Source organism: Euleptes europaea, chromosome 11, assembly GCF_029931775.1.
Source record: "Euleptes europaea isolate rEulEur1 chromosome 11, rEulEur1.hap1, whole genome shotgun sequence".
NCBI lineage: Eukaryota > Metazoa > Chordata > Lepidosauria > Squamata > Sphaerodactylidae > Euleptes > Euleptes europaea.
Genome location: NC_079322.1, coordinates 40,150,426 through 40,163,006, shown reverse-complemented (window position 1 = coordinate 40,163,006; position 12,581 = coordinate 40,150,426). Strand labels below are relative to the sequence as shown.

General features: G+C 41.3%; 1 protein-coding gene across 4 annotated transcripts in view; it reads left to right on the top strand.

Annotated features, from left to right (window-relative positions):
• Positions 1-12,581, top strand: part of CREB5 (cAMP responsive element binding protein 5) — a 219,455-nt gene that overhangs the window by 139,406 nt on the left and 67,468 nt on the right. For all 4 annotated transcript variants that reach the window (XM_056857523.1, XM_056857525.1, XM_056857526.1 and 1 more), the window contains one exon: positions 11,281-11,407. In XM_056857523.1, coding sequence (XP_056713501.1) covers positions 11,281-11,407 — 127 coding nt within the window. The remainder of the gene's footprint in view (positions 1-11,280; positions 11,408-12,581) is intronic.

Here is a 12,581-nt window from a genome sequence, read left to right as displayed (position 1 = left end):
AGTCTGCTTTAACTTACCCGACTTCTGATGTAACAGATACTCAGAAGTAGGGAACATTAAGCTTTGTAAAGTGCAATATTATTGCAGGGCACATGTCCAATTTTTAAAACACTATATAGATTGGAGACAGATGAGCTTTTCAGAATTATTTTAGGCCCATTTTGATTAAATGCCTCAGATGCAGTTTCCAATGGAAATTAATTTCATTGATGTGAAAACAAATGGATGCCAACCACAAAATCAGCTGCAAGTTTGTGTTCAATATAGCCCTTGAAAGGACTGGAGTGAGCTCAGATTGAGACTGGGAACGCAGCACAGCGTATGCTTTGTTGCATAAATAGAATCAATTTGTTAGAGCTCCATACAGGATCGACTTTATGTATGAGCAAGAATGTGTTTGTGGTGGGGGAGGCAATAGTTTGACGAGTAGGAGAGAAATGTATGCAGATACCCATAAGGTGTGAGTGATTATCTTTATCCATATACGTTTAATATAGTCTTTTGCTGACCCACTGATTTGGTCTTATGTATTTATTTCATTTCTATTCCGCTCTTCCCCAAGGAGCTCAGGTTAGTGTTCATTCTTCTCCCTTCCTTCATTTTGTCTTCATGACAACAACATGGTGTGGGTGGTTAAACCGAGAGAGAATGGCTGGTCCATCCATGACATGTAGGAATTTGAAGTTGGCTTATCTTGAGTCCTTGGTCATTCTAACCGCCCCATCACACTGGCTCTAGCAATTTGTAATTGCTAAGCACTTCCCTTAAAATGGTGGACATGTGTATGCTCTCAGTCTGCAGATAATGGCCTTTGAATACACTTGCAAATGTGAAGGCAGTAAGTATCTTGCAGGTTCAGTTTGTTGATAACTGAGCTGTTAATGGGTCCATATCAGACAAGTATGTTTCATTCTATAACGGTAAGAGGGTGAAATGGAAGAATTGGGACATAAATGCCATCCCATTACTGTTGTTGCTGGTGTATCTGTCCATTCTTAAAAAGAGCTACGGGTATGGGGTTATCCCATACTTTCATCCCTCTCAGGTTAGGTGTAGAGAGCTGACCGAGTGATTCATGGCTCAAGGTCAAAGGGAGGATGCCTAACTTACCTTGTTAGACTTGGAATACTATGCCAAGCAGCTTTGTACCTGTGCAGAAGTCACTTGTGCCTCAGGGTTATGACCTAGTCATGCCTTGGTCAATAAGCTGTACTTGTAACTCCCGTGTTGTACTTTGTGGCCGATTTTTCCATTTGTGCAGACTACCAACTAAATTTTCTAGATCACCAAAGAAGGCACGTATACTGCGGGGTCATAGTTGGGTCATTAGAGTGACCCGCTTGTCAAGTTCAGAATCACTCACAGTTCACCCCTTCTTTGTGCCTGCTAGTTGGATACATTCTTTAAATGAACTACAGTGGATCCATTGTGCATGCATGAATTTATCCCCAGCCAGAACAATTCAGCTTCCTTTCCTTTTAGTTTCCACTGTGAGTGATGCACGCCAGGAACACTGCATAGTGACAAGTCCTTAGTCACATCTCTGTTAGCAGTATAAAAGATTTTAACTTTTTTTTGCAAATCCAGATTGAAGAAACTACAGTTCCCATGAGGCAGTGTGAAAATGTTCATTGATTCCTCTTTGCATCTGTGCAGTTGGATGTACCCTTTACATTGGCAACATGAACTAGATTGCAATGCCTGATTTTTGTGCCTGTGTATCTATTCAATAAGTGATTGTAGTAAGAGATTACAAGATTAGAAAGGATTTTGGGCAGACAACGCCTACTTAGTAAGTTTCAACTTTTGGGGAGGGGGTTACTATGATGGAGGTGGCAGTAGTAGATGGGTGGCAGGAGCAGCATCAGCGCATGCTACAGTGCACCTGGATTGCTGTCTTCAATGTGGGTTATATCCCCAGATTTTATCTGGTATGCTTCTCAATCCCCCACTCAATCACTTCTAACAGGAAGCATAGAATGACATGTTGACATGGCCTCATTGAAGCTACATTTTTTTGTTATTAACAGCAGGCATGCGAGAACAACATGTCATGAGACAACCCTCAGACTATTGGCCCCAACCAAATGGTTCTAGCTTTCCAAACTTAATCATGGCAGCAGAGTATATAGTTACAGAAAAACGGCTTCTGTGTACTTCTGTGGTAATGTATGAAGGGACCCTTATGCAGGCATCTAAAATGCAGGCATCTGTGGCTCTCACCTTACCATCCATCACACTTTTGGGGGACAATGAAAACACATGCTGTCGTCTTTGACAGTGGTAATTTATGAAGTAGGGTTGCCAGGTCCCTCTTCGCCACTGGTGGGAAGTTTTTGGGGTAGAGCCTAGGCTTGCCAGGCCCCATAGCTCCACCGGCGGGAGCTTTTGGTGCGGGATGCCCGCACGTGCTCACCCCATACAATGCGCCTACATCACTTCTGGGTTTACCTGGAAACAACGCGGACGCTCTAGCGATCTTGGCTAAAACTCTATGGTTTCCATAGAGTTTTATCCAAGATTGCCAGAGTCCGTGTCACTTTCAAGTTTACCCAAAAGTGACGTGTGCGCGCGTGTACGTGTGCGGGCACAGAGTGCCCGCTGGCCATCAGCTGGCCAGCGGGCAGGCCGGTGGATTGGCGGGATTTTACCCGCCGACACCGGGCACTTAGCAACCCTAGTATGAAAGGACCCTTACGCAGGCATCTAAAATGCAGGCATCTGTGGCTCTCACCTTAGCATCCATCACACTTTTGGGGGACAGTGAAAACACATGCTGTCGCCTTTGACATTTTAATTGAAAAGAAAAACTCAAGCAGGTTTTAACTTTAAGCAGTGTGTTTTTACAAGTATATGTGGAGAAATAATCTGTCAGTACAGAGCAGGCTGGGTGCCACAGGAGTTAGTTTAGTAGCTGAGCAGTCCCACATTAGCTCACACACCTTGCCTTGTTCTGTGCCTCAATAGTTTTTAGTAGAAATGCTTTGCCTAGAGGCACACAATTATTTAAAAAAAAGACGGCTCTGCTTGCTTAAAGTCTGGAATTATTAGCTCATGGTAACAAGCCTGCACTGGAGAGACTGTTGGGCCTTTGTTTTCATGATTTTACTGTAATTTGCTTTCTCATTTTCAGAGGAAAACCACTGCTTTGTTTAGGAAGTTAAAGTTGAAATACATAAACACTTCAAAAATTGTTTAAAATATTTGTACAGTAAAACCAAGACTTAAGAAAATTATACATGACTTTCCATACAAATTCAGCAGTGTGAACCAGAAATGGTAATTGATATTTGGTTTCCCTCCAAATATGTAGTATAGGTGGATCCTGACAAAATGGAGCAATAAAATACTTGAACGCTGTCTACGACTGGAGGGGAGGAGAACATGGTTCCTCCATCTCTAATTTTTTTAAAAATATTAATATAAGGTCTGCTGATGGAAAAGCAATTTGGAATAGTTGCTTGGAGCACTTTCTTTCATCGTCATTTTATTCACAAATTGTTTTCCCTTCTGTACCTGGTTGCGCTGGCCACCTTGATCCATGCTTATGGTATTTATATACTAGACTACTGTAACACACTCTGTATTGGGTTAGCCTTGAAGACTACTCAAAAACGTCAGCCAATGCAGAATGCAGTGGCCGATCAGCTGTCATGGGATAGTCTTTATACTCATATCATGTCCATCTTATAACAATTTAAGGTATTTACTTGAAAAACTGCTCAGATGGGCTGCACCAGAAAAAGTGAAAACAAGGCAAAACAAAAGGTGCACAGATAACCTTCAATATGTAAAGAGTATTTATTCGATGATCCTGACACTTTTCACATCAAAACTTTTCCTCAGGGGATCAAACCTTGCTTTCAACAACAGCTGAAAAGGTTTCTCAAATTCTCTACAGACTTTTTGTTTTGTCTTGTTTCCAGCTTACCTTGAAAGCCATTACAAGTATTGTACCAAAATATCTGTATGATCCCCATATATGAACTCATATGCCAACTCTGTTCAGCACAACCAATTCTCCTTGTAGTGTCATCACTGTAGGGTTGCCAACCTCCAGGTAATAGCCAGAGATCTCCTTCTATTACAACTAATCTGCAGCCGATAGAGATCAGTTCCCCTGGAGAAAACGGCCGCCTTTGCAATTGGAGTCTCTGGCACTGAAGTCCCTCCCCTCCCCAAACCCCGTCCTCTTCAGGCTCTAACCCAGAAACCTCCCACCGGTTGTGAAGAGGGACCTGGCAACCCTACATCAGTGTGACGTGTTGTTTCTGCCCACTTATACTTTCTTTTATTATTCCTGCCCTTTGGAATAGGCTTCTAGAGAGCCTCATCCCATCAAGTCAATCAGCCCCACAGGTGTATATGGGGGAGAGGCAGACTCATGCTGCCTTCTTGAGCATGTGTCCTACTTGTGAACTAATTCACTTATTTACATTTGAGAAACTGGTAGAAATTACTGTAAACTGACAGTACTCTAAAACACACAAGTTCACTTTGTGAGTTCTTTCCCCATGCCTTTTTTATACACATGGTTATTCCTCAAAAGTGTGTCCCTTTGTTATTAGAACAAATAAAAACTTAACCGCAACAAATGCTCTTAAATCTCACTCTTTTGACCACTTAATTTTGAATGTATCGAAAATCTATCCTTGTAGAACATTGCTGGGGATCCCACAGAATCCTAAAATGGCATTCCAGATAGGTGGCTGAATATAATAATGGCCCTATATTGGCTGGAACATCAAAACAGTCTGTAGCCAAGCTATACAGTCTGGGAAATCAGATGATGCCCTTCTTGCTTGATCCAGTGACTGAGCTAAAATCAAACTGGGGAATTCCAGCTCATAGTGCATGCTCTTAATCCCTACTCGTGCTGAGCATAGTTGTGTGAGCCCTTGAGGACACTTTCGAGGGGTACAGAATGCCCATTGGGGCTTTCACAGCTGCTGAATAATGCATTTTCAATTAATTTTCAATGCACTTTGCAGCTGGATTTTATTGTGGGAAAAGGCAACATCCACTTGTAAACAATCATTAAAGTGTATTGAAAGTAGACCGAAAGTGCATTATTCAGGATATATGAAAGTGCCCACTGTTGTTGTGCCTGTTGAGAGATCCAGTATGCTACTGATTCAGTGCCTTCTTCATCATGGCATGATCAGAGTTTAGATTCAGAGTTCAGTGATCATGGTGACATCACAGTGCCACATAGCAAAGCATATCTGGCTATGTGATAAGTCACTGAGGCCAAATAGCGCTCTCCCATTGTTTCATTTTGGATTGGGGGGGAAACAGAAGGAAACCCGTCCCTCATTGCCAATTGGGCAATGCTTCTATTTTGCTGTTCTGGCAATTTGATTGCCCACTAGTGCTCGTGGCCCAGATAAGAGCTCTCAAGGGACCAGATCCAGCCCATGGGCCTTATGTTTGACACCCCTGATCTACACTGTCTTAATTTTAATAGGATGTTTATTTGGAAGCACATTTCAATGCTCATTCCCTGCACATATCTACTCTGGCTTCTCAAATATCAGGGCAAGGATTGTCAGGCCAGTTGTACTGGCAGCAGGGATTTATTTTTCTATCACAGCTCTACCTGCTTTGGTTAGTCAAGATTTATATTTTGCCAAAATTGTGCTAGGTGATGTACTTGGTATGGCAGATTTTGTCTCAATATGTCTTCTAGAGAAACTGATGCTTTCTGTTGCACTGTACTTCAGCAAATCTTTCTTTCTAATTAATCTATTTGAGTCTTTCACATTTTGAATGCATGCTAACAGGTGCCAAAATGTGGAGGCCACTTCCTATGCGAATTAATTCTAAGACATGTCCAAATCGTGAGAAAGCTGAAATCCTTGCTTCTTTTGAAGTCATTCATAAGGCTGCCAAAGAGGAGGGGAAACCGCACATTTTCACTCAGATTTCACTTCTTTTTTATTAATTTGTCTTAAAAGAGAAAGCAAAACTTGGAAAAGAAAGAAGGGTCTAGGAAACCATTCTGCAACTATGCAAGAAGAAAATAATAAGGCATTTTTGGGTAGCAGAGTGTTGATTAAGAGTAGGGTGTTGATTGCCTGGCATTACTATAAGCACTGACACAGCAACAGCAATATGTAGGAACCTCTAAAATATGTAGGGTTGCCAACCTCCAGGAACTAGCTGGAGATTTCCTGCTCTTTCAACTGATCTCCAGCTGATAGAGATCCATTCATTTGGAGAAAATGGCCGCTTTGGCAATTGGACTGTATGGCATTGAAATCCCTCCCCACCCCAAACCTTGCCCTCCTCAGGCTCTGCCCCAAAAACCTCTCACTGGTGGTGAAGAGGGACCTGGCAACCCTAAAGATACGGTCTAGGCAAAGACCCACACGCTTTATTAGGCACATAGCACACTATTGGTATCTTACATATATCATAGAGGAATTGCAGCAATCTACAGAACTTTGCTTATAAAATGAACAAGATTAGCCCTGAATTAAGACCTTTTTTCCAAGTTATTTATTGCCAGTCATTTATTAGGGACTTCTAGATTCACGGTTTCTTGCACAAGGCACACTGATTGACACCATACATGGGCTGTGTGATGCTGACTGATCCCTGCCGATCTAAACAGTAGTCCGTGCATGCGTATTAGGAAAATACACAACTAGTAACTGAGGGGATATAGACAAATCTAGCCCCTGAACTTCAATGTGTGTATTTTTCCTTCCAAGAGAAACCTTGAAGTTTCCAAAGTGCTACAAAGGAAAACCCAACAAAAAACAAACAAACTGCAATTCTCTCCCTCCCACTGCAATGCAAATGCAGACTTGCAAAGCTAAGCCGAGCTGAGGGTGAGAGTGAGGACAGCAAGGTAACCTATTTGCTATTTTAATATATACAAATAATTTCCTTTTTACCCAAGGCCCCTATTCCCAGGCTCATTAAATCAATTTCAGAAAATATTTTGGCTCTGGAACATGTAAGTCAAATTCCAACCATATGGACTCTTGAGAATTACCTGTGCAAACTGCATAAGTCAAGCCAATGCAAGTTTCTGTCAAATGCCCTAACACCTACATTTATTATGGTTTTATAAAGGGCCAGTAAGCTTCACAGGCTGTGGGGCTCTGGGCTGTTGTCCTGGGGGATGCATGTTTTATGTCCGTCAGTTTATAGATCAGCTCTCTTACAGAAAATTATAAAATTGTGCTGCATCACAAACATTAGAGATGAAGAGCTGGGATTGGTCTCTGTGGTTTGTTACTCTGCAAACACTGACCAGTAGCATGACTTCTGTGGAGTTTATTGAAGTTAAACAGTGCAGTACTAAGAATTACATTTCTTGGGAGTATGCCCCATTGAGTAGAGTTCAGCAGGGTTCCAAGTAGGCCAACCCAGTGAATCTTTTGCTATGTGAGCAGAGAATTGTATATGTGCAGGCAAAGTTTTGTGTTGTTTTCTTTACTGTTGTCCAACCACCTCTCCAAAATCTAGCTTTTCAAATTCCCCAAGTTTAAACACTTTCACTGATTCAGGGTGGGCAGAATTCACAGACTATTTAAAGCTGTGCTTTTCAATAGAACTGTTCCAGAGAAAATTCAGGACTGTTAAAGCCCACCCTAGGTGAAAAGTATATTACATTGGAGCCATGTGGTGTTGCAGATGTCAATATTTCCAAATAATTAATCCCCCCATCGTAGGTTTGCAAACAAATAAACACAAGCAAGCAATGAAAATAGTCTTTTTATCAAAAGGCATAAGAAAGGCCCTGCTGGATCAGACCAAGGCCCATCAAGTCCAGCAGTCTGTTCACACAATGGCCAACCAGGTGCTTCTAAGAAGCCACAAACAAGACTATCTATCTATCTATCTATCTATCTATCTATCTATCTATCTATCTATCTATCTATCTCCATTTGCTCTGAATGCTTGCTCCCAGGGCTGTTTCGGTTAGGATAATGGTGCAGAAGGAAGACCGAAGTCCCTCCTCATGCCTTGGTCCTGATCCAAACTGGACCTACTGTGGTGCTTCTGAATTGAGTTCCCACAGGGAACTAGCTACTGGTGTTCTGCTGCAAGTTCCCATGGCTATCACACTGTAGATGTAATATGTAGTTTGGCCATGCGCATGCACACAAAGGTTTTGAAAGGCTCTCCAAGAGAGCTTGCAAAAAGTGTGGGGATGCTGTTTTGGAAAACCAATGCTCTTTGGTGTGTACATAATCCTTGACAATAAACAGTTATCAGATTGCTGTTCAGAGTAGTCCACAGTGAGTTAAGCATGCTTAGTTGGCAATTATATCACAGGCAGAATGGTTTAGCAGAACTAGACCCAGGAAAAGATAAGCTACAACATATAGAATTTGCCTCCAAATCAATGGGGTTCAGATTCCCTGGCAAGTGTAATAACTTCTGGCAAAGTAACCATGTAGTATATAGTAGAACTAATTTTAAAAAGCCATATAAAATGTTGGAATACTTTGTATTTTGGGAGGAAAAAAGACTCCCCCTCCCTCAAAGCAACATATTATTTGGCAAAGTTATGTCAGTTTTAAACTGTGCTGTTTTCTCTCTAATCTATCTCAATCAACTGCAAATCTGTAATGTTTAATAAAACAGCCATTCAAAAAAGATCTTCTCATTTAGCCTCCAGCTTTTGGGATTGGAGGGGGGGGGAACTGTACCTATATTGTGTGTTTGTGAGTGTGTGTGCACATGTGCGCATGCACATGCTGGAATTTTACAAGACACACATCTGGTTGCAAACTGAGCTGTTTGATATCTTGGTTTGAACAGCTTAATTTAAATGAACCCTCCCATTTGCCGTTAATAATAAGTTTTAGTGCAAAGTATTTGTACCCATAACTTATTTCTTGTCCATGAAAATTGTACATAGGGACTGTAACATATTGTGGATAGATTACTGAATGGTGCAGATTTGTCTGGAAATTCTGAGGGGATTCCTGGCAAAACAATGTAGATAACCCGAACCTGAAAAGTGAACATCAAGTAATACACTGAAAGCAGCTCCTAGAGAATACATTATCAAAATGGAATTGCTGAAGGCAGTCACACACACACAATTAAAACACCAACACCCAAGTCCTGAGTTTTGGTTTGTTTGACTAGTGCTTCCTGTTCCCAATGAATTAGTTTATCTTTTTAAGATACCTACCTATGCAAGGAATTCTTCCTTTGGTCCCAGTCCAAAGAAGATCTCTATGCATGTGTCCTCTGTTGTACCTACTCTGCCCTGCTACCCAAGAAGCTGAGGAATTTAAAAACTGCTTGCAAGTTGCAACCTGGTGCCGGGTAGGAGATAAAACACAGTCCAGGACGTTTGGGGAAGACAGGAAAAAGGACAGGTGGGCATATGCAAGCATAGGATTTCCAGACTGGAATTAGTGATCCAGGAGTTCAAATCGCAACTCACTCTTTTTTAGTCTCAGTCCCCGACCAGTGATATGGGGACACTACTGATTTACATTACATCGCTGTTGTAAGGATTACTACAATAATATATGTGAAGTGCTGTACAGTGCAGTTCAGATCCATTGATGTCAGTGTGTTTAGAAGGGTGCAACTACTGCACTAAACACAGAAAGGGCTATATAAATACTGAGTATAAAATGTGACTATAATATATGCATAAGAAGAAGTTGGGGTATTTGGATACCAAATGGGATGGGGAGATAAGAACATAAGAAAGGCCATGCTGGGTCAGACCAAGACCCATCAAGTCTAGCAGTCTGATCACACAGCGGTCAACCAAGTGCCTCTCGGAAGCCCTCAAACAAGAAGACTGCAGCAGCATTATCCTACCTGTGTTTCACAGCACCTAATATATTAGGCATGGTCCTCTGATACTGGAGAATAGGTATGCATCATGACTAGTATCTATTTTTGACTAGTAGCCATGGATAGCCCTATCCTCCATGAACATGTTCACTCCCCTCTTAAAGACTTCCAAGTTAGCAGCCATCACCAAATTCTGGGACAGGGAGTTCCACAATTAACTATGCATTGTCTGAAGAAATACTTAATGTTGTCTGTTTTGAATCTCTTACCCTTCAGCATATGACCCCATGTTCTACTATGAGAGGGGGGGAGCTTCTCCCTGTCCACTCTCTCCACCCAATTTAGTGTATGTGCTGCCGAAGCAACTCTCTCCACCTCATGCATAATTGTATAGACCTCTATCATGTCTCCCCTTACCCGCCTTTTTTCTAAGTGAATCAGCCCTAAGGGTTTTAACTGTTCCTCCTAGGGCAGTTGCTCTAGCCCACTGTTCATGTTGTTTGCTCTTTTCTGCACCTTCTCAAGCTCTGCAATATCCTTTTTTAGGCAGGGAGACCAGAACTGTACACAGTATTCCAAGTGTGGTCTCACCATAGATTTGTAAAAGGGCAGTCCATTTTTGTTTTAACCTTCCTAAATAATTTGGTGACATCTGCAAACTTGGGCCACCTTGCTGTTCTCTCGCAGCTCCAGGTCACTGATGAACAGATTGAAAAGAGACAAATATTTTTAATGCATGTTATACATTTGTTTGCAGTGATGTAATACATCATTGCAACACAGACTTTTGACTCCGCTGGATATCATTGATATGGGTTCTGCAGAACTAATGCAACAAGCAATACATCGCCTGTATTGTATACTCATCTTTATTTCTCACTATTCATGGCAAGCATAATATAAACATTTTGTCTGTTACTGTGACTAACTTTCAGTAGTATTATAAAACAGAGTCCCACAAGAAAATTTAAAATGTGAGATTGCCTGTGTGAGAATTTACCGTACAGAATCATTTGTGGTTCAGGTTAAACACTGAAGGAGCAGTACAATCACAGTTACAATACTTGCTGTTCAGTAACAGGAATTAAGGATCAAATTAATGTTTGACACCATTTGTTCTGTTTTTAATGTTTCTATTTCCAGATCGGCAGCCCTTTTAGTCTGCAGCAGCAAACTAAAGCAGGAGTCCAGTAGCATATTTAAGGCTAAATGTTGTAAATGTTGTTAGTCTTGAAAGTGGGTGCATCTGGACTCCTGTTTTATTTTAATGTTTTTGACGTTTAAAAAAACTCTAAAATACTTTGTTGTCTCACCCTTGCTCCGAATTTGATATGAGCTTTCCGAACATTCCCAATTTATTCAGGACTGAAAAATTTGAATGCCACTACAAATTATGAGTTTCGACGTTTATATTATTATTTTTGCTGTTGTTGTTGTTAGAGTAAATATTTTCCCTGAATTTGTTTCAGCTCTGGTTTCCCCTCTTTCTCCCTCCAGGCCTCTCCCAGGCTCTTTGTCATCATTACTGCACCTGCACAACAGGCAAAGACAGCCCATGCCTGCGTCTATGCCCGGGACACTCCCTAACCCCACCATGCCTGGATCCTCTGCAGTTTTGATGCCAGTAAGTATACCTGTTTCATTGTACAATGCAGGGTCATTAATCAAAAGTGGGAAATCAAATAATGGCCAGGTAGCAACTGAGGAGCCTTTCTCCCGTTGTGTTTCCCGTTGTGATCTCACTACAATGAAATTTGTGATGCCTGGGACCCAAAAGCTGCCTTGGGCTTGCCTCGCACTCACCCGCTGGAATTTTTTGACTTTGAACAGCTGACCTTCATGCGGTATCGCAAATTGCTTCTGACAGTCCCCTCGGTTTCAAAGGCAGATTGCCATGCAACATGGGTGGCTGGTCTTTGAGAAAAACAAGCCTAGATCTCTAATTAACTCCACGCGTCCTAGCCTTTCTTACTGAAGCCAAATCCCTCCTTGAAATGGTTAGATGACATGCGGGTTCTTATGCCTTAACAAAGTGGCATAATCATGACTTTACTTTGGTGGAGAAAATTAACGATATATAAAGAAACATGAGTTGCTTGTAGAATGGAGGGTCTTTGGCCCAATTGATAATGGGCTGTGCCAGCCAGAGCAAAACAGATTTCATGTACACTGACCAAATAGGAAAGTTTTCAGAATTTTTGCAGTTTTAACTTTTTTCAAATTTCACTTTTGAATTCAGTTTTTTAAAATTTAAACCTTTAGACTTAAATGGTGAATTTTAAAGCAGTAATAGTTAACTATCACATAAGCAAATCCAATCATTTTATGCTTGGCTCTGTCTTATAAAACCAACATTATCAGAATCAGGAACACAGCGGGAAATTTTAGAATTAGCGAAATATCAATTTGAATTTTACAAGTCAATTTAAAGAACGTGCTAGAGAATTCTGTCCACCAAACTGGTTCAGCTCTAATTCCATTTCCCACCTCTGTATATATCTCCTAGCTCTAGTCAAGCTGATTACATTTTGCATTGTCCCTCTGCACCCTGACTCCAACTGGCCCTTCTTTGTAACACCCATCCCATCTTCTGACCGGAACATAAGAGCTGATGGATCTTCATCCTCATTTGTATCTGACAAAGTGAGCTTTGACTCATGAAAGCTTATACCGTCGGGGAATTTTGTTGGTCTTTAGAGTGCTACGGAACTCAGATTTTGTTCTACTGCTACAGATTAACAAGGCTACCCACTTGAATGTATCATGTTTCTGACCCTCACAGAGTTCTAGAGTCACTT